This window comes from Prunus persica, chromosome G6 (assembly GCF_000346465.2).
Source record: "Prunus persica cultivar Lovell chromosome G6, Prunus_persica_NCBIv2, whole genome shotgun sequence".
NCBI classification, from domain to species: domain Eukaryota; kingdom Viridiplantae; phylum Streptophyta; class Magnoliopsida; order Rosales; family Rosaceae; genus Prunus; species Prunus persica.
This window is the reverse complement of record NC_034014.1, coordinates 25,558,070-25,581,003: the sequence shown is the minus strand read 5'-3', so window position 1 is coordinate 25,581,003 and position 22,934 is coordinate 25,558,070. Positions and strand designations below refer to the sequence as shown.

The window sequence follows — 22,934 nt, the reverse complement described above, 5'->3', positions numbered from 1 at the left end:
CCCTTACTTCCAATGCTTAAAAAAGAACAAGGTAGGTGTGGCATTGTAGGTGAAAGACCTTCAATATCAATACCAATAAGGGAATCAACAAATGCAAATAAACAAAACACAGGTGGGGGTTGCAGAATATCTCTAAATTTTAGGGTTGGAGTTGCCAATTTACTTTATAAAAGAAAGAAGTGAGCTTTAAAGTGACAGCTGTATGGACAGATTACAAAGCGGGAGTATTAGGGTTTTTAATATTTTCGCACTAGTTGTCTTTTTCAAGTTTTTGCTTTTGTTTTTTGTCATGGAAAAGGCTTTGGTTGTGGGAGGTGGGTGAAGAACAGGGGACCATATCTAACTGCAGCAATTGTGTAATAAAAACACCAAACAGAAGAGAAGAGAGGAGAGGGTGTGCTGTGGTGTTGTGTTGTGTAATGTGCATCGTGACCACTTTAGTAAACTCTTTTCAGTATAAACTAATGTGCGCGTGCTTTGTGTCGTCTTACTCTTCTTTCTTCTTGGACAAAACAAAAGTATGGCTTTCCTTCACTGTAAATAAAATAGTAATGCAGCATTATCTTTTAGCTCACTGCCTCACTGTAAAACAAACTGTTTGGTTAATGAATCTTCTTCAATTTGGACAACAAATGAACCTTCATCAATTTGTCCATTGCGTCTCATTATCCATACAAACAATGAAAGAGTGCGCAAGTCACATACGCGTATCTTTCAATACTGAAAGATATCTCAAATTCGAATCTCTCGTTTTTAAATGATTAGATAAGAAAAATGAAAATCACTGTTGTATATAGATTCCAAGGGTGGAGCTAGTTAATGCAATCAGCATTTTCAAGTTTAACTTGTAGACTAGAGAACCAACCGACCTGTTCTTGCATTGAATATTGAACGCCATGGTTCGTGACATTGGTACTTGGGTCAGTATATTATTTTGGACAGCGGGGTTATTTGTGGTGGTGAATTTCAATGTCATTTCTTTTATTTATTTATTTATATTCTCATGAGTTTAAGGTACAAGCAGGCAAACAATGCCTTGCGTGATTCAGAATCAAGAATTCACCTTTCTCATATTACTAGGATAAATGAAGAGTGGAATCTCTTCCTATCTGTATTGAATACGTATACGTGTCGTATTTAGAACCACATGTAGCAAGTAGCAATACAAGCATTAAAGCGAGACAACGGGGCGATGTGAATGAAACAGAAGAAAAGGACAGTTCATTAAATTTCAACTTCTTCGGTCCCCTTTCCATTGTCCAGCCTCAAACCCCAGATAAAACAAAAAGACTCAGCAGCCACCATGAATCCATGATCCGTTTGCTTGGTCCAATTAAGTCAGTTATGAATAATGCTATTTGCACAACATATGGGACTTGGGTTGAGACGACTCCGACTAATAATACCAACTAAGAACTAGCTCTTAAATCTAGTGATACTTCTCTTTCTAATATTGGGAAAAGGTCCGAGGTCCAGCCGAATTCATGTCTCATTGATTCGGAAAAAGTAAAGCCATTGAACATTTGAGTAAACATTACTCAAATTAAGAATTGGATTAAGAAGTTGAGAAAATTATTTAATAATGTTTATAGTCATAGTAAATACATGCATATAGGACGTGTATAATCATACAACGCTCGAGTGCAAAAGCCAACATGACTTTTCTGTCCAATAGATATCACTTTTATTGTATGTGCTGGCAGATTCAATTGCTATGTGATTTAAGTTTTCACAAATCGAATGAGCAAGGACCACCATCTGAGGCAGGCCATTTTATCCCCATTAAATAAAGAAGCAGCCCATTAAGATAATGATGGAGAAGGACCCCAAGATGATAATAAACAATAGTGAAGCAAGAAAGTAAAGTTGGTGGAGTGACTTTGGACTTAAGAGTATAATTTACCATCTTAGAGGAAGAATTTTTTAGTCTGTAAATCTAGACAGGTTTGTTTTCATGAACTGGAGGAAGATTTTTGTGCTAAAAAGACTTCCCTCACTCTTTCATCATGCTAAACCCTAATAATTGACACCCTTTGGTCCCTCATCCCTTACATGGAGCCCTAATAAAACTGTCCAGCTAGCCTTCCCGGCAAAGCCACGGTTAGTAGCATAGAAAAGGCTGCCTCTGGGATTGGCACCCCTCTAATGCTAAAACTGGTCCAGCTACCATCACTACCAATTACCGTCTGTTCATGTCACAACTTATATCATACTCCTTTTATTCCTTCTGTAGAAATGGTGAACAACCCTTTCTAATATTTTTCCAATTCATCTGTGTGTACAAGCAGATGTATTTTCATCCTGAATGCATATTTTTCATTGGCCATGATTGAGCTTTCGCTAGTATGGACAAATTTGAACAGATAGAAGAAGACGCCTAAGCAGCAAGTAACAAAACACAGCCAAAAGCACACTAATCTGATACGTCATGAAACACTCACATTGCACCATGATTTTAAATAAAGGAAGTTGGCAGTAAAGGGGAAAAGCATCTGGGCGGAGGTCAGAATGTGACCTCACTAGGAAGGACATACATTATCAGTAGGAATGCAATTTCTATAGCCTCAAATCAGGTAGCCAATCCCAATTAACTTGGATTTACGACTTAATACAAGTAATGGATGTCAAAAGTAATCACCTCTTTTCCCATGTACTGGTGCTTGGCACCATCAGCAACTTATAATGAGAACCTAACCAAATCAGAGATGTTGGCATGGAAACTTCAGATTACAAGCAAGATGCATTAAAGGTTCATTTGATGACAAACAAGACAAAATTCTGTTATTACTTTGAAGGCACTGCATTTTTCATATAGACGAAAGTAAGATAAATCTAGAGATGACGGGAAAATATATGGAAAAACTTACCATTTAATAATGATTATGAGGGATGAACATATTTACATGGTCTCTGAAACAATTTCACTGACATCTAAATCTACTAAGCTTTCTTTCCCAAATAACGTAAATCCCACCGTTGCCTGCAAGATGACAATTGTTTTAACTTCTCTGTCAAGTTTCCAGAAGACACTAGTAATTCTGCCGTGCATATCCAAAAAATATAAAGCATGCTTATTTCCTCAAATTTTCACTTATTCAAGCCAAATAATTAATACCAGAAACAGTATACCTTTTTTGTTCTGCGATTCAGCTTCTTGAGGCTGCCTACATATTCTGCAAAAGTCCCAGATACAACTCGTACACTAGAACCTGGGACGAGCTTCTCGTTTTTTCCTTTAGATGAACCATTTATGAGAGGATCAAGTGTTTTTCTAGATCGCCTTTTTGGTTTAGAATCTCCAGTAGATTTTACAGCATCATCAGAATTGAGCCCAGAGTTGAGGGCTGCTTCTTGCTGATCTTGTTCAAAAGCTTGTTCAGCTTTTTGTTGTTCTTCCTTTGCCTGTCTGAAGATAGCTTCCATGTCAAACTCAGAAACTGGCCTGGGTCTGGTGATCTGTCTTTTCCTGTGCATATGAATATAACATTTAGACACTCACTGGAAAGTACACAGCGTAGCCAGTAGTCTAGAAGGACATCTACTTAAGATGGCCTTGAGATTAGAAATCAACGGAGAAAATAATGGCTCTAAGGGAAGCCCAAAAATGCCAGTAAACCAGTAAACTTAACCCAAAATCTACCTTGTCTATTTTAGCTAAAACATAAGTGCAAATGTAGCTTCATATTGTCACAAAAAATCCCTTACAAAAGGCTTTTCTTTTTTAACCATTTGTTGGGCTATCTCGTCATATTAGGTAAGTGTGCAGTGATAACATGACTCTAAAGCTTCATACATTTGTCATACTACGACACCACCATATAATGAAACCAGACGATTTCAATCAGTGCTAGACTGTATAGGGTTTTGTCACATTACATTAATCTGGTATATATACTAAAATTAAACCTATTGCTGTTTCCCTTTTCTTTTTTTTCTTTTTTTCTCAATTTCACATAAGAATTTCCTACTATGATAACAATAACAATAGGCAATACACAGCAAACCTACCATTTAAGAATAAATACTCACGTATTTCCAACCAAAGCACCAACAAAGCCTCCAACTCCATCGCACTCTCTTATGAAGTCATGTATCTCTTTGTCCAAAACACACCTTATAAACACACACCCTGGGAACAGGGGTTTTGGTTTAACTGAGTAAGTACCATTTTTCAATTTTTTCCTCTCATGAATAGCTGGAGCATACACCTGAAAAACAAACAATTATGATTTTTACCTTGTTTAGTTTTGGTCTAAACAATGAATTGTATAATCTATACTCAGAGTCTCAGATAGCAGGGCATCAATTCAATATGTTCAGAATATTCGAAAAATCGCTAGGCGGTAGGCGGGCAGCAGGCAGGGGCCTAGCGCCTAGAGGAGTAATCGGGGCCTAGGCGGGCGCCTAGGCATTGCTTTAAAAAAAATTATCTTGTATTATAAATTATAAATTTATACCAAAATCATGCAAAATAAAAAGATATATAACTTACAAAGTACCATAATTGATATAAAACGTGGGGAAAAAACAGAAATGATTATCCAGATTATGTCAATTTTGCAACATACCGCCCAGGCCGCCTAGCCGCCTAGGCCGATTTTTGGAACAAACTGAAATGAATATCCAGATTATGTCAATTTGGCATCATACCCAGAAACCAAAACATTGAACTAAAGTATTAAATACCTTAAAATCAATGGAATGAAACAGACATTAATAAGTCAATTTGGCAACAAACCCGGAAACCACACTGAATTAGTTTAATACCTTAAAATCAATGTGAGGGTAGTTCCTAGCAAGCAAGCGAGCGATGAGCTGAGCAGTCTCCTGGCCCTTGAGTCGAGAGACCTTAACGATCCACCATTGAGGGCCCTCACGAGCGAGGTTATTAATGTTGAGCTCTTCCTTCCAATTAGCGAACTTCTTCGTGGGCTTCTCCAGAAGCTTTTCCTCCACCTGTTCTTTCCAATTGGTACCAGCTTTGCTCTCTCTCCTCTCGTTCCTGAGCTGCCTTCTCTCTCTGGCAGTGAGGTGTTGTTGGGTACTGGTGGCGGGTTCTAGTGTGGCAGAGATTGAGAGTGGGAGTTGGGTGTGTTTGGTTGTGGGGATAGTGAAGGAAAGGGAGAGAGATTGGTGGCAAGGACTCCATTGGAGAAGTCCCTGTGTCATCTTCAAGTTTCAATCAGGCGCTGTAACTGGAGAGATAAGGAGGTGTTGTGATCTCTTCGTCTTCCTTCGGATTATGACTTTCCTGGTGAACCCAGATTTTGGTTTTGGGTCGTTATGGATTTTGTTTTCGGCGCTGAATCGAGAGCTCGATCCAATAAGCCCAACGAGCCCACTAGGCAATTCAAGTTCAAGTTCGAAGGCCCTTATGTCAACCAACTAGAATGAAGTATAAATAAGCAAGCAAGTTTGAGCTCCATTTGATTGTGTGATAAATTAAATGGTGTTATAAAATGACCTGAAATATGTACGAATATTTAGCTGTACGTAAAGTAGATGAGACACAACATTTAACGAGGTTCGGCTATGCCTACGTCCTCGGAGAGCAGCAGCAGTAACTTTTCACTATATAAAATAATATGACTACAACTTTAGTGTTTACAACATGTGTGGCTCACTGAATTTTCTCTCTAGGAGAATTTCTCTCTGCTCTCTCTTTCCTCTTTCTTCCTTCTCTTCCTCTTGTCTATTTCCTTTTCTCTCTTTCCTCTTTTCTCTTTTTCCTCTTCTTTGTTTCCTCTTCTCTCTTTTCTCTCTTCTCTTTTTCCTCTTCTTTGTTTCCTTCCGTTTCTCCCTTTCTCTTCTTTCTTCTCTCTTCTTTCACTTTGCAGGTTGCCTATTTATAGGCAGATTGGTACAACTCTCGTGAGTGTGCAGTAAGAAAAAGTTGCCGACAAACTCTACCCAAAGTCTCCAAATGAATAGTTAGTGGGCTCCACACAAAAACTTTACAACACTCCCCCTTGGAGACCACAAATAATATGTCAGTTGCTTCATCAGACTTTGCTTGGAGAAAACCTAGTGAGGTAGAAAACTGATGGAAGGAAGAAAGAAGAGTACAACAATCTGTATAGCATACTTCTGGATGCTCCCCCTGATTAATATCTCCCCCTTATGTCTTCATGACTATCTTTTGGAGTGAGAATCTTTCAGAGTGAGTGGAGGATGTAGCCATTAACAATTCTCGTAGTTGAGTAAGTAAATATATTTCCAGTGAGCTATCTCTATGTAAATCATAGAAATTTTCAGAGTCCGCGTTTCTAACAAAACTTGGGCTATTTGTAAGTTCACTTGAAAGAATATGCCCGTACAAGGTGTTATGCGGAGATAGCATCAAATATACCTCACATCATTCCAAAATGATGGTGATGGAGTTGAGCCCTATCTGGAAAATATGATGTCCGGTCGAATATACTTCCGGAAAATCATTAAAGTGTCCAACGGATAATCCTCATAAAAATGTTTCAATACTTTCTTAGTATAAGCAAGAATCTCGTTGGCATAATGCTCGATCCTTAAGTCGAGACAAATATTTCTTGAACTCTTGAGAAGCTTTAATGTGTTGCAAACACATTATAATCAATATACTCACTGATGTAATTTATGTACATTAATATTGAGTACAAATTTTGTGCTTCAGGCACATGTCATTCAGGGACTTGCTTCATGCAATTTCAATCCTTTCAAGGATTTTGATTAAAGGGATTAAACTTTATGACACAGTATATAGCTTTAACTTAGCTATTTATACATCTTTAGGAAATCGCTTCTGGCAATATGCTCCGTGCATTTAATAACCTTTAAAGATAACATGTTGGTCTCCGTAAATGTGCAATAAGGGGGCACAATTGAATTTGTAAATATGGAGAAAACCCAACATTCCTTGTTTCTGCCAGAAACATTGTGTCATACAAAGTAGGTATATTCCCTTTTATTCCGAACACCCAAGTATAACTTTTAATATTAACATCTTTTGGGGTTCGTACTGTGGGTTTGTTCTTTCACGTTCATTCTCATCTATAATGGAATTGCCTCATTCCATTTTGGCCAATGATATTGTCGACTTTTAATAATTGAACGTGGTTCCAATCAACACAGCCCATTGATGATTTGAGTAGCTACTCCAAAATCAAAATTTGTCATTCATCAATTTATGATCCCACCATTCTCATTTGCATGCGCATACATCAATTATAAACATTTCTTTGCTTTTGGGTACCCAAGCCACTGCAGGGGGCTTTTATTATGTGAGAATGTGGATTATAACCTCCAATGGAGCGTTATTTTATAGTAGGGCGTGGATAATCTCCATTTAGGGAGTTGGAACATTTAGAACCCATATATCTGTCATGCTGCAGGCATGCCACAGATTAATACATATATGTCGATTAATTTCTGGGACTTTAACCCATACAATTTGCTATGCATTAGGCGTGCACATTCTCAATATTGACATGTCAAAGGATTGTCCTTTCGGGACTTCAATTCACATCATTTGCTACGCAACAGACGTGCATCATATTGATCACTGCTATACCCATATTTTGTTCTTATGGGACTTTAATCTGTGCAGTGTATTATAATGTATCCAACTTGCAATCTGTAAAATTTGCGTTAATAATTCATGGATACATACAAGCCATTCTTTTAGAACGGACTTATCTCCCCATTTGGTTACCTTTCAAGGTAAAATATCAAGTAAGTATATAAGCATAAAATAACACAAGTATTGCTTACATCCTTAGGTGGGAGAAACTTTTCTCAAGTATCATTCAAGCTCGTATCGGCCCAGTAAATGTAGTGCTTGATGATCTAGTTATATCCTGCAAAAGCAAAATTCTTTTGCCTCTGTCAAAACAAATAACCCTCAGAGTTAGGATCACTTCATGGATTCTTTCTTCAGATGTTAATTCTAAAGAAATAAAATCCCTTATGAACATAGAGTTATAAAAAGAAAGAAAAGATACAAAAATTGTGATATTGATTGCAAGGTAAGGTAAGCAATCAAGGAAGGAAGCTGGTGGGAGCAGACAATAAGCTCTCATATCTCCTAGTCTAGAAGGACTTCCGAAGATTAGAACATAAGATCGCCTTCACAGTTTCCTGATGTAGCGGAAACGTGATCAGGGATAGTCTTGCTTCCTGAATGGATGATCAGAGATAGTCTTGCTTCTCGGGCATATTGAGTGCTCACTGATAAGAAAAGTAAGTAGATATCGCATCACTAGGTATGGAGTAAACTGGATGTCTTCTGCAAAGAAAATTTCGTTAGTAACACATTTATACACAAATACAATGAATAGGTAGAACCGGTGAATTTCAAATTAACCATAGGAAAATTGCGAGATTCTCGGGATACTTTTGAAAAAGTAGCTCCGTGAAATCCGTAAAGCAAGATCGGCTTTGATGAAAATAATACTTGAAAACGCCGAAAGTGCCGACAGGCATTATTAGAGGCCACGTGAAGTTTTGGACTCTGGGAAAGAAAAAGATAATATGGGGATTCAAGAAGATATTGGAATCCTGAAGATATTGCCATATTTTCGTCTATAGATATTGCCTTTGCAAAACTTGATTGGAGCAATCGCGTTTCAACTTAACTTCCTTCATTTTCTGAAACTTTAGTTTTCCTAAGGCTTTCTTCGAAACCTTCTTAAAAATGGCTTCCTCTTCTTCCTGCCCAAATTATTTCAATTTAAATGATGCTCCCACAACAACCAGTGACGCCAAAGTTTAGCGTCCATCCTTTGTATCCCAAAATCGTCATCTCACAGTTAATGATTCTGTGATGATGAATGATGCTACTGCTGTCATAGTAGCTAGGAATTTCATTACTCCAATGGATGAAATGCTGTTAACAGGGAGGTCTGAGGAAGAGGCTATTGATGACTCAATAGCTTTTAGCATTCAGAGTGCTGCTTCTGTTTCTAACATGGCTGATCGTTTGCGTGCTAGAGCAAACGAGGTTCAGAGGCTAACAACTGAAAATTCGTCTCTTCAAAGAATGCTTCATGAGTCTCAATAGGAGGTTGAGAAACTTAAAGGAGAGAATAATTCCTTGTTGAAACTGGTGAGTTCGTACTCTGTTGATACACTGAGAAGGCTAGACATGTTGCAGGTCTCTAATGAAAGAATTTTGGGAGACCACGAGAGGCTCATGGCTAAGCTTAAGAGGCGCCGTCCTCTTCCTTCAGAGGCTTCCAGAACATAATGTAATTTTATAGATTTTACAGGGCCTGCATCTTCATTGCAGGTGGAAAAAATCTATCTGTTATATGCTCCTTTCCTATTATAATAATTGTGCACATTCTTAAACTTGCACCTGTGGTTTTTACGTCTTTTCAAAATGACGGTTTGGAACCTTGTGCCTTATAGGTTCAAATAACCACATTGACTCTCCCAAATTTCATATTTTAACGTATGAAATTTTTTATTTTTTATTTTTTGGCCTGGGCTAAACACAAACTCAGAATTTATTTGCCCTTTTCAAATGGACATGAAATATGAATTGAGTAAAAGCCACGATAATATCGCAATATAGTAGTGAAGAGCATTAACTACTATATACCCACAACTTCAAGTTCAGGATCTTTCATATATTTGGATCCATGGGCTTCCGGCCCAGATATAACAAAATATGTGGGGAGCCTCAATTCATTATTTGAGGTTTATATTAGTATTATACATTTCGCGGTGTATTCTTAACAACCGGAATTCACAAAATATATTTCTTCCTTGAGGTGTCGATTATAACAAAATCGAACTTTATTAAATTCATCATCTTCTTATGCCAAAGAAATATGTGGCATACCACAATTTGCAATAATACCTCAAGAGTTGTCCATTTAATTGTTGGAACTTCAGGTTCTCAACACTGTTAGATTTTGAACCTCAAGCCAAAATCACATATTCTCATGGTATGGACATTTTTACAAATTTCTGTACATATTTCTGGACTTCAAGCCCTTACATAATTGTCTATATTTTGAGAAACTTCTGGCATCTCATTTAATTGCTCATCCATGAGTTTAAGGAACTGCAGGTTCCCTTTTGTATATAGTGACGGTTTACCCAAAATGGTTAATATTTATGCATACGTCACTATTCATGTGAATAGTACTATTCATCAAGTCATGAATACGTATCTATTCATGTGTACAGTACATCTGCCAGTACAGTTATCATCCATGTGTACGGCACTATGAACCAATACGGTACTGTTACATCATTAAGGAACTCTAGGTCCTTATTTACATGTCAGGGATCAAGGACCCTTAAGTCCAATCACATGTTTACAAATACAGTACCGGAGAGACTGCCAGCTCTCATATTAATATCATCATCAAGGATCTTCAAGTCCTGATGTAATTGTATGATGAGGATCAAAGAACTTCTGGTCCTGATTTGCATACTGTAAAAACTCATCATACAGCACAATTAATCCATAAAATAAATTGCTGATAAATAAATTACTGGTATGGACGATAAACCCGCACCATACTTTAAATAAAATTAAATAGCTTGCTGTATGAACGTTAATCCCGCACCATACTTTAAATAAAATTAAATGTGCGGTAAAGTAAACGTGCTTGTATGGGCACTAATTCTGCTCCATACATTTAAATAAAAGTAAAGGCGTGGACGATAAACCCGCGCCACCCTTTTAAATAAATACTGTCGTATGGGTAATACACCTACACCATACAGTAAATAATGTACAGTAAATTAATTTCATAAAGTAAATTTCATAAAGTATGAGGGTCAATTTCACATCATACTTTAAGTAAAAGTAAATTTGCGATAAAGTAAAGGTGCTTGTATGGGCACTAATTCTGCTTCATACATTTAAATAAAAGTAAAGGCGTGGACGATAAACCCGCACCACCCTTTTAAATAAATACTGTTGTATGGGTAATAAACCTACACCATACAGTAAATAAAATAAATATGGGGTTAAAACCACCACCGAATAAAATAAGAAAAATGTTAGTATTAGTAACGGTCTCCCACTGATAATATGTTTAGTATTACCAAGGGTCCATTTTTGTTAGTGGTTAGTAATAGAAAAGTGAATAGATATAGCATATTATATTACCACATTTCAATATTAATATTACATATGTATGTATATGTATATATGAATATGTTTGTTTCGGTGGGTTCTTATCATGTTGGTGGAAAGTTAAAAGTGGCAATAAAGCTAAAAGTTGCAGAAACCTCTAGCAATATATATTATGTATATAATATAATATTATTATACTAATATATTAGTGGAAAGCTCTATATATCAGGTTGGCCTTTGCTTGTCCATCTCAACCACAAACACACGGCACAGATCTAATCACACCTACACCCGCCTCGGCTGGTCATAATTGTTAGATATTAGATTAATATTAAATAATTGAGATAGAGAAAACAGAGTGCTTATCTCATGGTCATCAAGGCATATCCCACATAGAGAGCGTCTCGTGCTGATAACGTGTTATAAAATGACCTGGAATATGTACGAATATTTAGCTGCACGTAAAGTAGATGAGACACAGCATTTAACGAGGTTCGGCTATGCCTACGTCCTCGGAGAGCAGCAACAGTAACTTTTCACTATATAAAATAATATGGCTACAACTTTAGTGTTTACAACATGTGTGGCTCACTGAATTTTCTCTCTAGGAGAATTTCTCTCTGCTCTCTCTTTCCTCTTTCTTCCTTCTCTTCCTCTTGTCTATTTCCTTTTCTCTCTTTCCTCTTTTCTCTTTTTCCTCTTCTTTGTTTCCTTTTCTCTCTTTCCTCTCTTCTCTTTTTCCTCTTCTTTGTTTCCTTCCGTTTCTCCCTTTCTCTTCTTTCTTCTCTCTTCTTTCACTTTGCAGGTTGCCTATTTATAGGCAGATTGGTGCAACTCTCGTGAGTGTGCAGTAAGAAAAAGTTGCCGACAAACTCTACCCAAAGTCTCCAAATGAATAGTTAGTGGGCTCCACACAAAAACTTTACAACAAATGGATATAATTAGATGATTTTAAAGGTAACCCGTGTTTCTCGACCAATTCTTTATTATATATATAACACGTGTTTCTAAATAATCTGTAATAGACAACTCAAATGACTCCAATTAATCGACTTTTAGCTTCCAATTTTCGATTATGGGTTTAAGAATTTTCAGTTAAGGAAAAATAAAATTTTAAAAACCAACTCTTATATAGATAGATCCTACCAAATGAGAACCATGAAAGAATTTCATTTATATTCAAGTATTAATCTCAATTAGTGAACAAATCCAAGCAATTATGGAATAGCTGGTTGACAACTAGGAAAAAAATATAGCATATATTCAGGTGTGTGATCAAGTTAAGTGGAATGGTAATCGGTTATACGACTCATAAACGTTCAACCCTTTTGAGTGTTGTTATGAAAGTTTCATTTCTTTTAATCAAAAAAAAAAAAAAAAAAAAAGCTCTTAATTCATACAATACGTTTAAACCAAATACACTCTTTTCATTATTTGGTAAGGTATTCTATCTTCCAATACAACCTAGTTATCGGTGGATACCTACAACCATACCATAATTGTTCCAAACGGCTAGTTTATTGCCAAAATAAAAATGTTATTGTATTATAAATAGGGTGGGAAATACAGGCACATGCTATTTCATTTAGCCTCGCTCATTTTCCAGTTTCCTCCCAAAAGTTTCGAAAACTCCCGCGTTTTTTTTTTCTCTTCTTCATCTCCCTCTCTCTTTTTTCTAAACTCCCTCCCTTTTAAGCTCACCCATTTTATCTGTCCTCAGATCTGAACCCTCTTCTTCTTCTTCTTCTTCTTCTTTGTCAGTTGCAACCTTTTTATCGAGACCTAATTTTCCAGAGACTCTTCTTTATCTCCCCCATTTTCAAGCAATGGGGAAGCAAACTAAAGCCAAGAAATCACAGACTTTGGGGAAGGGAAAGGTCACCCCAGTCCAAATCGCGTTCATCGTGGATAGGTATCTCTGCGATAACAACTATTCGGAGACTCGCTCTGTTTTCAGAAATGAAGCTTCATCTCTTATCGCCAAATCACCCATTCGAGAGGTACCCACTTGTTTTTTTGCCACACTTTGTTCAAAATCCGCCTGAAAGTTTTCATTTTTTTTTTTTTTTCTGGTTTGGGATTTGGGTTTTTTCATATTTTCGTTTTATCTCTGTAGGCGCCGAAGAGCTTGCTGAGCTTGGCGGAGATTCTGAACGAGTACATATGCTTGAAGGAGCAGAAGGTGATTTTGGATCAGGAGAAGGTCCGGGTGGAGCAAGAGAAGACCCGGGTCCAAACTCTGTTGAAGGGTATGCAAGGCGTCATGAACACTTACAATGCCAGCGGAAACCCAGCCGCTATCTCCACAGGTCCAGCCGCAGCTCCCAAACCGATGCTTATGGCTTCTCACGTGAACCCATCCAATGGGTCTCCAGCAGGTACAATAACACATCCCATCTGCTTGTGTTTGAGAAATTTCTTGAATGAATTGAGAACATGGAGACTTTGCATGTGGTTTTTGTGAGCTTAGATGCACCAATTTCAACTTCTAGGTGTTTACTTTTGTTTGCCTTAAAAAATTATTTAAACCCATTGATGCTTGAACCATACAGTTGAGAAATTAACAAAAAGACAAGAATAATCACTCCATGAGCTATGAATTCAATATGAATTAAATGTTTGATGCCTTTCAATTAGGTTTTCCAATTTACCAAACACCAGTTGCTCATCATGTGTCCACACCTTCCAACACCAACATGGGGCCTGGACATTTCTGCTCACCAATTACAATTGACCCACCTGCAACTAAGAGAAAGTGTTCTAGAGTTTCAGTGGATGCCCCAAGTGCTTCTAAGAGACCTTGCAGCAGATTACCCATTGGCAAGGTTCCAAACAAAGGTATATATAACTAAAGTATGTATGTTCTTCAAAGTTGTCATTCTCTGCATCTGATTTATGTCATTACGGTGTTTATTCTGATTGAATTTTAAAATGGGCAGGTGCAGAAACAGTTTCAGCATCAGCTAATGCACTCAATAATCAAGAATCTGCCCAGTCATCTTCAGCTGTGCCAAATTTGGTTCCGAATGGGTCCTTCGCTCATGGTTCCACTGTGGCTAAATGCTTGTTCAACCAGCCGTCTCCCTCCGTTCCGAACAATTCTTCTGGTCCTCGGACTCCTCCACGAGCAATTTCATCTCAAATCGATAAGTCTGTGTCTCCTTTTGAGATTTCTTCCACTGCTACCTGCAGTAATAACAATTCTCCTCCAGAGATTACCCCTAACTGCTGCACCATATTTTCATCAAAAAGAGTGACTCTGAGCCCAAACAAAGCTTGCTATACTGTGGAAACGAACCATTGCATTTCTTCATCACCTGCCAAGACAAGTAAGAGAGACCATGTAAAAGGAAGGCTCAATTTTGACTGTTCTGATGTGCCAATGAGCTTGGACCAACCAGTTTCTGATGATATTTCAACATCCGAGTCTGAAAAGGAAGTTGACCCTTTTGACATTGATTTGCCTAACTTCGATGCCATTGGGGTGGATTTCTCCTTCACTGAAATGTTAGGTGAATTTGATCTTCATTGTGAAGAACTTGGTTATGCTAGTCAACCAAATGTTGGTGCTTCCATGGGGACTGTTTCAGGGTATTCTCTACCTTCCATATTTCCATGACATATATCTCTCCATTACTCTCGTCATTACTGTCACTTCAATTCAGTTATCTTATATTCTTCAAAACTCACATAGGTCATCATATGATAATGAAACTGCGGATGGTAATGTGGGGGCTAATCAAGTTATGTCAGAATTCTCATCAACTGTGACAGAAGTACTATCAGAGAAGGGGATGAATGTGCAAGGTAATGAAACACATCCTCGGCAGTTATAAAGTTTCCGCCATGTTCATGCATTTCATATTTAATGAGTAAACTTGCGTTCTTGCAGGTTCTGATTCCCTGACTGCAGTGAAGTCTGTAACAAAATGTATTAGAATTATAAGCCCGGGTAATTCTACTGTCTTTCTTAACTCTCCTCTCATTTTAATTTAACAGTGTAGAGTTTCTAATTCGTGTGCTTTTGGAATTGCAGTGAAAAATCGCGGAAGCTCTCAGGTTTAGCAGAATTGTGCTGCAAGGATCTTACTGTTTTTGTGAAATGACTCTTCGGCTTGACTCGCTGCAAAAGATTTCTCTATTTTAAGAAATCTATAACTCTTTTAGAAGCTAGCATTAAGACAACTCTCACATTTCTTAGAAATATATATAATTTTGTGGTTAGTAACTTAGTATTCTATCTTTGGTATCCCCTTGTTGCAGTCCTGGGCTTACTTAGGCTAATGGCTACACAGTTTCTTTCTCCCTTCGCTGGATCTTGTAATCTTTGTATAGAATTGTCTATATTGACAAAGGCTGCTGTTAACAATTTATTATGGAAGTATTAATATCCTTTAATCCGATTATCATTCGTTAATCTTCTGTAATACTTATTTCAGCAAAATATAAATTCAATTCTCTCTTGTTCATTGTTTTTCTTGAGAAAAATTCCCATACAACTTTATCTTCACAAACAAAATTAAATCCCTTTGTTGTCACATTCTGATCAAGCTAAATACTTCTCCAATTTCTCCACCTCCTCCACGCTTCCAATGTAAAGCGGAACACGCTGATGGATCTGTCAGAAAAGAACAAGAAGAAGGAAAAATTAAAGTCATTAAAATTACAAAGGGAGCTGCAGAAACTCACAGCAATTATACGATTTACACTCACCTCAGTTGGTTGGATGTCAAGTACTCTAGCACTGCCATCCGATCCCTTCCCACCGGCTTGTTCAACTATAAAGCTCATTGGTGCACACTCATACAACAGCCTCAGCTTCCCATTCTTGCTCTTCTTGTCCCTAGGATACCCATAAATGCCGCCATAGAGCAGCGTCCGGTGGAAGTCCCCAACCAAGCTGCCAATGTACCTTGCAGAGTAGGGCTTGCCACTAGGACCCGGGTCCTTCAGGTCATCAATGTACTTCTTTAGCTTGTCATCCCAGAGCTGATAGTTTCCTTCATTGAATGAGTAAATCTTTCCTGCTTTTGGTATTTGAACGTTCTCTTGGGTCAAAACGAATTCTCCATACATGGGGTCCAAGGCAAATGCAAATACACCTTTCCCAATTGTAAGCACAAAGATTACAGAGCTGGAGTACATGCAGTAGCCAGCAGCAAGCAGGTTGCTTCCTGGCTGGCACACACTCACCACACATTTCTGCTCAGCACTGTCAAGCTACAATGCAAACATATACATAAGTGTTCCAATATTATTCTTCGTAGTTATATACAAACGAGATTCAGTGGGCGATATAAACAAATGAAATACTATCACATTAGTTGAGACTTAAAAGACGTTCGGTGGACTTACAGTTGAGTCTTCTTCAATGCTTGCAAAGCACTCGTCATTTGGGCTGTATATTCCAAAGATGGATCCAGTTGACACTGCAGCATCAATGTTGGATGATCCATCAAGTGGGTCAAACACCACAATGTAGTTGCCTGAGTAACTCTCTTCCACGGCCACCGGCACATCCTCCTCCTCTGATGCTATAATCCCTGTTCGTCCACTTGATCTTAGGCAATTGGAGAAAACCTGTATACCAAAAATATTCAATCCCCTATTCTAACATATAGTTCTTAAACTTTAATAATCATAGGAAAATCACCAATCCGTTGTAGTCTAGTTGGTCAGGATATTCGGCTCTCACCCGAAAGACCCGGGTTCAAGTCCCGGCAACGGAATTTCTTTTTGTTATTATTATTTTTTAAACTTTGCCTAATTTAGTATTTAAATTGATTTAATAAGAAACTATATTCAATTCTCTGTGCATTCTAGGTGTTATGTTCGATTCCCCCTACATTCAATTCTCTGTGCATTCTAGGTGTTATGTTCGATTCCCCCTACATCTTTAGATTTTCCTTCCCCAATATGGCTTGTATCAAAATAAGAAACTAGTAGGTGAACCACAAACCTCATTGGAGACAACATCGAGTTTCTTCTGGTCTTCTCCTTGAATATTGACAGCACCCTGAATACCAGTTAAGTTAGAAACGCTAGCTCTCTGCACCAAAGAAGCAATCTGCTTGCAGGCCAAGGAAATGCTCGATAGAACAATGGTGAGCTCTGCATCAATCACGCCCTCCTGCTCCTGCTTCAACAACCAATTCGTCAGCGTCTGTATCTGGTACCCGCCTTTCTTCTTGGGCTCTGTCTCCGCCGCCACCGCCATGCATTTCACCCCGTCGCCCACATGCCTCTTCTTGCTGTAGTTCACGTTACTGGGGCAGGAGACGATTGCTTTGGACCCAAAGAGACATTGTTGCAGAGGAGAGAGCTGAGAGATAGAGCGAGAGCTTGAGCATAAGAGTTGGGATGATGGTGAAGTTAGTGTTGCTGCAACCATGGTTTTGTGTTTGTGATTTGCTACTCTCTTTTTTTTTTCTTGTTTGATTTTCTGGTTTTTGAAGTTCTGTTTTTTCCTTTTCACTTGGATTGTGAATGTGGGATTGTGAGGTTGGCAACAATTTCTGTCATTTTTCTTGTTTCTTCTGGGGGGCCCACTTATCTTCCTCTTTTTTATGTTCGTTTTTGTGATCATGGTTTCTTCCTTGGCGAGTCCAATAGGAAGATGGATGGGAGTACAAATAACAAGTGGCGGTGCAATTTGGATTGTTGTTGGGTTGGATTGGATTGGATTTCTTGAGTTGGATTTGCTTTAGATTAACTTCATTTGGGTCAGCTCATTAATCAACTTCATAAAGCATGTCCCAAGGATTTTGGGATTCAAAACCTAGATATAGCAAAATAAAAGCCCAAAGTTTACATAGAAGTCCCACGTTTAAATCCTAGTCTCAATTGTAGAGTCATTCTATTGAATTCTTTGCTCAATTGTATACAAAGAAGTTACCTGTAACGGAGAAATGATTTATGATTCAAGTAGTTAAAAAGATTTACTCTTATATAACTGAGAATTTATGTTCGAATTTTCTCAAAGTGGGATACCATTTTATCTTTATTTTTGTTTTTTTTTAACAAATGATAATTAATGTAAAAAGATAAATAGAAGTAAGATTTCTCGTTGTATGTAAGTGTCTCTCTTAAGATATAATAACGCATGCCATATAGTATATAATAATGCACACAACAATTTCTTGCCCCCAAAAACTGGTTGAAGACCTAACCAATACCCAACCCCAAAAGGTCAAGACATGCCTCATCATGCATATCGTTATTGGCAATGACCAAGTCTTATGTAAAAGTGGGTGAACTAGCTTGGTTCTCGGAAATGGAGGCAACAGATTATGGGTTCTGTCTGATGTGAATTCATAACACAAAGCATAAACCATTTTAGGAATATTCAGCCAGAGAAGGGACAGAGAGAAAACGAGGGGGACTATTTGCTATCAATATTTGACACCCTTTGGTTGGAAACCTGGAGTGATCTTTAATTTCTGAAAATGTGGCCGGCATAACACGTCGAGAAAAAAAAAATCACTACTTGGCTATTGGAAATTAAAAATAGGTTATTGACTTTGACAACTTGTTTTTCTATATCATTTATAAAAAAAAAATTTGGGTGACTTTGCAGATGGAAGACCTCTATCGAGTGTGCTTTACTACCTACTTCTCCTTTGATTTTCTATGCATGGATTCTTCCCTTCCATTCCCCTCTTTTGAACCTTACAAACCCAAAAAAGAAAAAGAAAAAAAAAACACAGAAGGGTGTGGATATTCCTTTCTTGACCCTTTTTGCCACTATCAAATTTCATTGACAGACAAAATACAATTTCTTTTTAAAGAAGGCGATAGTATTTTATTGAAGAAGAAGATTAACTAGTACAAAATTCGGATTATCACTTCGGGGATTAGTGAAGGCGATAGTATTTTAAATTCCATTGACGGGCAGAATGCATCTTAAGCAAAGGCATTGGTGTTTAATCGTGATTAAGACATTGCATACACTAGTTATGCCCCATTCAATTTTTTCACACATAACGTCATGGCTAATCATGATTAACATATATTTATCATAAAATATTAACCGATGCAGAGTGAAGTTATGACGAAAAATACTTTGATTAATACTTTTTTCTGGGGTCAATGACTTGATTAATACTGATTAATAAAATTATACTCCTAATTAGGTTTGAACATAACTAGTCTCTCTTCCTTGATCAAATTTTAACGTACGTCTCAAAAAGTGTCTTTTGACAAATGACTATATAACTGTTTGTTTGCGTCTGAGTAACTTCACGGCAATGTTCTGGTGTACTTTGGTTCATATAGTTCTGGAACCTTCAAGGCTTGCTGCCACGACATGGCGTTCACGAAAATTACCGGGAAAAAAAAAACGACATGACATTAATTTATGAAGACCTAGACTTCCCTTTGAAGCCGAGTGAACCATACACAACTTGACAGATGGAAGCCTAGCTGTCGTTGGATGTAAACAAAGAATGTTAACGTCACAGCCAAGATGAGTTTCTGTTTGGCTATCAACATTCATATATGGTTTGAATTCCATGGTTCGATTTGGCATGCTTGTCACTCTAAATTAATCTAATATATGGATATGAGATTCGAACTTAAGCGTAGTAGACTCATTGTTCTCGTCAACTGACCTAACTTACGTATGCAACTATGATGTGTGATCTTATTAAAGGAAAGCAAAACAAGACAAATTAAAGGAAAAAAATGACTCCTCTCATTTCTCATTTGCCTTAACCAAATTGATTGATTAGGGTCTTCCACTTAACATATATAAATTTCCAATTTATTTAATGGAAAAAGAATATATGGTGGTTAAAGAATTTGATAGGTACATACATCGTGGGTCATGCATAAATAAATGTCAACAAACCATACATTTTTTTTTTTTTTGGACAAACAACAAACCATACATGACACGAATGGAGAAGGGAGAAACTTCAACATATTTGCAGGCCTTCCGCACGTCTTTGCTCTTTATTAGCGTCAACAAATAAACAACGAAAACAACTGAAAAAGAAAACAATAAACAATTAAAAATGGTAAAAGAGTAAAGAAAAGTACAGAGAAATTATTTAATATGACAAACGGCTTCCAACAGAAGTATTCAAAAAAAAATCGGAGACGTAATTTTCACCGACCTGTAAGTTTTGTAACGCGTCTCTCAATATAGTGAAGACGCATTATAGTTCAACGCTGTCTTCTCTATATATAGTTGGTCGTTGCCTTTTGTTGTTTCATAGTTTCATAGCTTCACACCTTCACACCTTCACACCTCTCCTCTCTCTCTCTCTCTCTCTCTCTCTCTCTCTCTCTCTCTCTCTCTCTCTCTCTCGATCAAATCCGTCAAAATACTCAAATGGCTTTGATCTCCACCAAGTTTTCTTTGGCTCTCTTCCTCTCTTCCCTCTGCATCCATGCAGTTCTAGGTACATAATGTTCATAAATTTCAAATTACTTTAAACTCTTAATTAAACATGGTTTTATATTGAACCCAATTTGATTTTCTCTCAGGTGGGTTTATATGTGAGGATTTGCCAAATGATGTTTGCGCATTTTCGGTATCGTCTGCCGGGAAAAGGTGTCTGCTAGAGACCATGGCAAAGAAGGATGGAAGCATAGAGTACCAATGCAGGACATCAGAAGTTTTGGTTCAGGGGGTGGCAGAGTACATTGAGACAGATCAGTGTGTGAAGGCTTGTGGCATTGACAGGAAGTCTGTAGGGATTTCATCTGATGCCCTCCTTGAGCCTCAGTTCATGACCAAGCTCTGCTCCCCAACTTGCTACCAAAAGTGCCCCAACATTGTTGAGCTTTACTTCAACTTGGCCGCCGGAGAGGGTAAGAATAATATTTCACAGATCTTTCATTTAATTTCTTGTTTTCAATTTTTATTGTTTTAGTAATTCCAAGTTGGTAATGATTAAGAAGGATTGTTTTGTCACACCTAAAACATTCCTTTTCTTATTCTTAGGACATATTTTAAAACAAAATAGTTAAAGTTTGGGTGTTCGGCTACCAAAAAGGAGCCTAACAAAGAATCCGTCTAGATTTTGGTCCGCTTTCGCTTTCTTTTTCTGCCGTCATTATGATATACCTCCCTTCTCATTTAATCAAAGTGTTCCCTTTTTTTTATTTTGTGGTACAAGTTCATAACTTTTACATACGACGTGTATATAACGTTTTTTTTCTTCATATTTTTGTTGTATCATATATTATAGTATACACCCATTATGTGTAAGAATTTTTCGCACACACTTCTTGCTTTTGATTAATTACGACGTAATATAAAAGTAAAATGGAACTAATGTGTGTTGGTTAATGTTTTGACAAATGCAGGAGCGTTCTTGCCGGATCTCTGCGACAAACAGCGTACCAACCCTCACCGTGCCATGCTCCAGCTCTTGAGCTCTGGTGAGGCCGTCGCTGGCCCCGTCAGCAGCAAATCACCATCAGGAAACTTGGCATTTGCCCCTTCTCAGGAAGAAGCGTATCCCCCTTCTGAGGCATTTGCCCCTGCTCCTCTGTAAACATGTTGTGTAGTTTCTGCATAAAATTTATTTTGAATTTTAGTGTAAATTTAGTGACGAGTGAGGAATAATTATCAAATATAGACCCAAAAAAACAAGGGGAACCGGGGATTTTCTTTGTGGTTGGGGTTTGTTGAGATTTACGACGTTTATATGAAAAGTAATTGCATTACTTTTCATTTTTATTTTTACACATGTCAGATCAATACATACAATCAATGATATCACATTTCTCCGAAATTGCAAACCACTCAATTCTGGAATTAAGTTTTCATTTGATTACATTTATTTTTAATGCTAATAATATGGTTTGCTTGGCTCTAGACTCTAGAGGCCATTGCCACATGACCGATTGTAAGAATGTTTCATCAATTCATGTAATTGCCCTGTTTATGCAACGTGAATGTCTTTTTTCTCGCAAATTCAAAACTCAATAAATAAAATACTATCACATCAATTGAGTTTCAAAAATTTTGAAGTTTCAACAATTAGCTTCGGCCTTTTAATGTAGCATCCAATAAAAATAAAGAAAAAGAAAGCTAGATGGTCAAATTTTCGCCTTGTGTAATTTTGGGCCTTAACTCTGTTGTTAATCAGTGCAATCTGTTCTGCAAAGCAACAAGAAACCACACAAAGATTACAATTACACAACATGCAAAGATTAATCTTAGCTAGAGTCCCCAAATATAGAGAGGCCTTAAAATCTGATGGAGCTAAACTACAAACAATTAAGAACCCCATGATATATATATACAAAACCATGTGTGGTTCTAGCTAGCCTTCTTATATATATATATTCCTCTCATCACAAACAAACCAAAGCAAACACTTTTTGTTTTCTCAATTAGTAAAGCACAGGCTACAGACAATTAATGCTCAAACCACATGGCTTTCTCAACCAACCTAATTTTCCTCCCTTTTCTTCTCTTCCTCTCTCCCCTGTCCATCCATGCAGCTTTAGGTAACACATACACACACACATATATATATATATATATGTTTATCTTTATAACTGCAGCTTTTGATTGTTAGTTGTGTGGTTAATTGAATTCTTGGTTTTGATTGATTTTCACCAGGTGAGATTGTATGTGAGCATTTGCCAAATGACGTTTGCGCCTTTTCGGTATCGTCTTCAGGGAAGAGGTGTTTGCTGGAGACAATGTCGAAGCAAGATGGAACCCTACAATACCAATGCAGGACATCAGGAGAGGTGGTGGAGAAGATGGCTGAATATATAGAAACGGATCAGTGTGCCAAGGCATGTGGTGTTGATAGGAAGTCTCTTGGGATTTCCTCTGATACCCTCCTTGACCCTTACTTCCTCAATAGGCTTTGCTCCCCTGCTTGCTACGAGAAATGCC

At 37.5% G+C, this 22,934-nt stretch overlaps 4 protein-coding genes and 1 non-coding gene across 8 annotated transcripts; 3 read left to right on the top strand and 2 right to left on the bottom strand.

Moving 5' to 3' along the window:
* LOC18772327 (transcription termination/antitermination protein NusG) lies at nt 2,420-5,281 on the bottom strand. 3 transcript variants are annotated; one of them, XM_020567259.1, is made up of 5 exons: nt 4,768-5,281; nt 4,030-4,208; nt 3,130-3,466; nt 2,868-2,980; nt 2,420-2,720 (listed from the first exon to the last, which is right to left on the bottom strand). In XM_020567259.1, the coding sequence occupies exons 1-4, from the start codon at nt 5,167-5,169 to the stop codon at nt 2,900-2,902; spliced, it is 999 nt and encodes a 332-aa protein (XP_020422848.1). In that variant the 5' UTR covers nt 5,170-5,281; the 3' UTR covers nt 2,420-2,720; nt 2,868-2,899. The 3 variants fall into 3 exon arrangements, with proteins under 3 accessions (XP_020422848.1, XP_020422847.1, XP_007205518.1); XM_020567258.1 differs by having other exon boundaries at nt 2,420-2,690; XM_007205456.2 differs by lacking the exon at nt 2,420-2,720 and having other exon boundaries at nt 2,815-2,980.
* Nucleotides 12,439-15,537, top strand: LOC109949946. Its single transcript, XM_020567011.1, has 7 exons — nt 12,439-13,068; nt 13,185-13,446; nt 13,706-13,906; nt 14,008-14,659; nt 14,763-14,875; nt 14,961-15,020; nt 15,105-15,537. Exons 1-7 carry the CDS (start codon nt 12,895-12,897, stop codon nt 15,131-15,133), a joined length of 1,491 nt encoding a protein of 496 aa, XP_020422600.1. The 5' UTR covers nt 12,439-12,894; the 3' UTR covers nt 15,134-15,537.
* LOC18774825 (fructose-1,6-bisphosphatase, chloroplastic) lies at nt 15,502-17,756 on the bottom strand. Its single transcript, XM_020567012.1, has 4 exons — nt 17,028-17,756; nt 16,424-16,648; nt 15,782-16,288; nt 15,502-15,686 (listed from the first exon to the last, which is right to left on the bottom strand). Exons 1-4 carry the CDS (start codon nt 17,652-17,654, stop codon nt 15,615-15,617), a joined length of 1,431 nt encoding a protein of 476 aa, XP_020422601.1. The 5' UTR covers nt 17,655-17,756; the 3' UTR covers nt 15,502-15,614.
* On the top strand, nt 16,725-16,797 carry TRNAE-CUC. The gene has a single exon. It is a non-coding gene; the product is annotated as a tRNA-Glu (tRNA).
* On the top strand, nt 20,281-21,823 carry LOC18772007. 2 transcript variants are annotated; one of them, XM_020565082.1, is made up of 4 exons: nt 20,281-20,323; nt 20,358-20,472; nt 20,558-20,884; nt 21,383-21,823. In XM_020565082.1, the coding sequence occupies exons 2-4, from the start codon at nt 20,403-20,405 to the stop codon at nt 21,571-21,573; spliced, it is 588 nt and encodes a 195-aa protein (XP_020420671.1). In that variant the 5' UTR covers nt 20,281-20,323; nt 20,358-20,402; the 3' UTR covers nt 21,574-21,823. The 2 variants fall into 2 exon arrangements, with proteins under 2 accessions (XP_020420671.1, XP_007207936.1); XM_007207874.2 differs by having other exon boundaries at nt 20,294-20,472.

Coding starts and splice junctions, on each gene's coding strand:
- LOC18774825 (XM_020567012.1), bottom strand. CDS start 17,654: ATGATCACAAAAACGAACATAAAAAAGAGGAAGATAAGTGGGCCCCCC. Junction 16,649..17,027: donor TCGATGTTGTCTCCAATGAG/GTTTGTGGTTCA, acceptor TTTGGTATACAG/GTTTTCTCCAATTGCCTAAG. Junction 16,289..16,423: donor GCATTGAAGAAGACTCAACT/GTAAGTCCACCG, acceptor TTTGCATTGTAG/CTTGACAGTGCTGAGCAGAA.
- LOC18772327 (XM_020567259.1), bottom strand. CDS start 5,169: ATGACACAGGGACTTCTCCAATGGAGTCCTTGCCACCAATCTCTCTCC. Junction 4,209..4,767: donor ACCCTCACATTGATTTTAAG/GTATTAAACTAA, acceptor TTTGTTTTTCAG/GTGTATGCTCCAGCTATTCA. Junction 2,981..3,129: donor TGAATCGCAGAACAAAAAAG/GTATACTGTTTC, acceptor GTCATCTTGCAG/GCAACGGTGGGATTTACGTT.
- LOC18772007 (XM_020565082.1), top strand. CDS start 20,403: ATGGCTTTGATCTCCACCAAGTTTTCTTTGGCTCTCTTCCTCTCTTCC. Junction 20,473..20,557: donor CTGCATCCATGCAGTTCTAG/GTACATAATGTT, acceptor ATTTTCTCTCAG/GTGGGTTTATATGTGAGGAT. Junction 20,885..21,382: donor CAACTTGGCCGCCGGAGAGG/GTAAGAATAATA, acceptor TGACAAATGCAG/GAGCGTTCTTGCCGGATCTC.
- LOC109949946 (XM_020567011.1), top strand. CDS start 12,895: ATGGGGAAGCAAACTAAAGCCAAGAAATCACAGACTTTGGGGAAGGGA. Junction 14,660..14,762: donor TCCATGGGGACTGTTTCAGG/GTATTCTCTACC, acceptor AAACTCACATAG/GTCATCATATGATAATGAAA. Junction 14,876..14,960: donor GAAGGGGATGAATGTGCAAG/GTAATGAAACAC, acceptor GCGTTCTTGCAG/GTTCTGATTCCCTGACTGCA.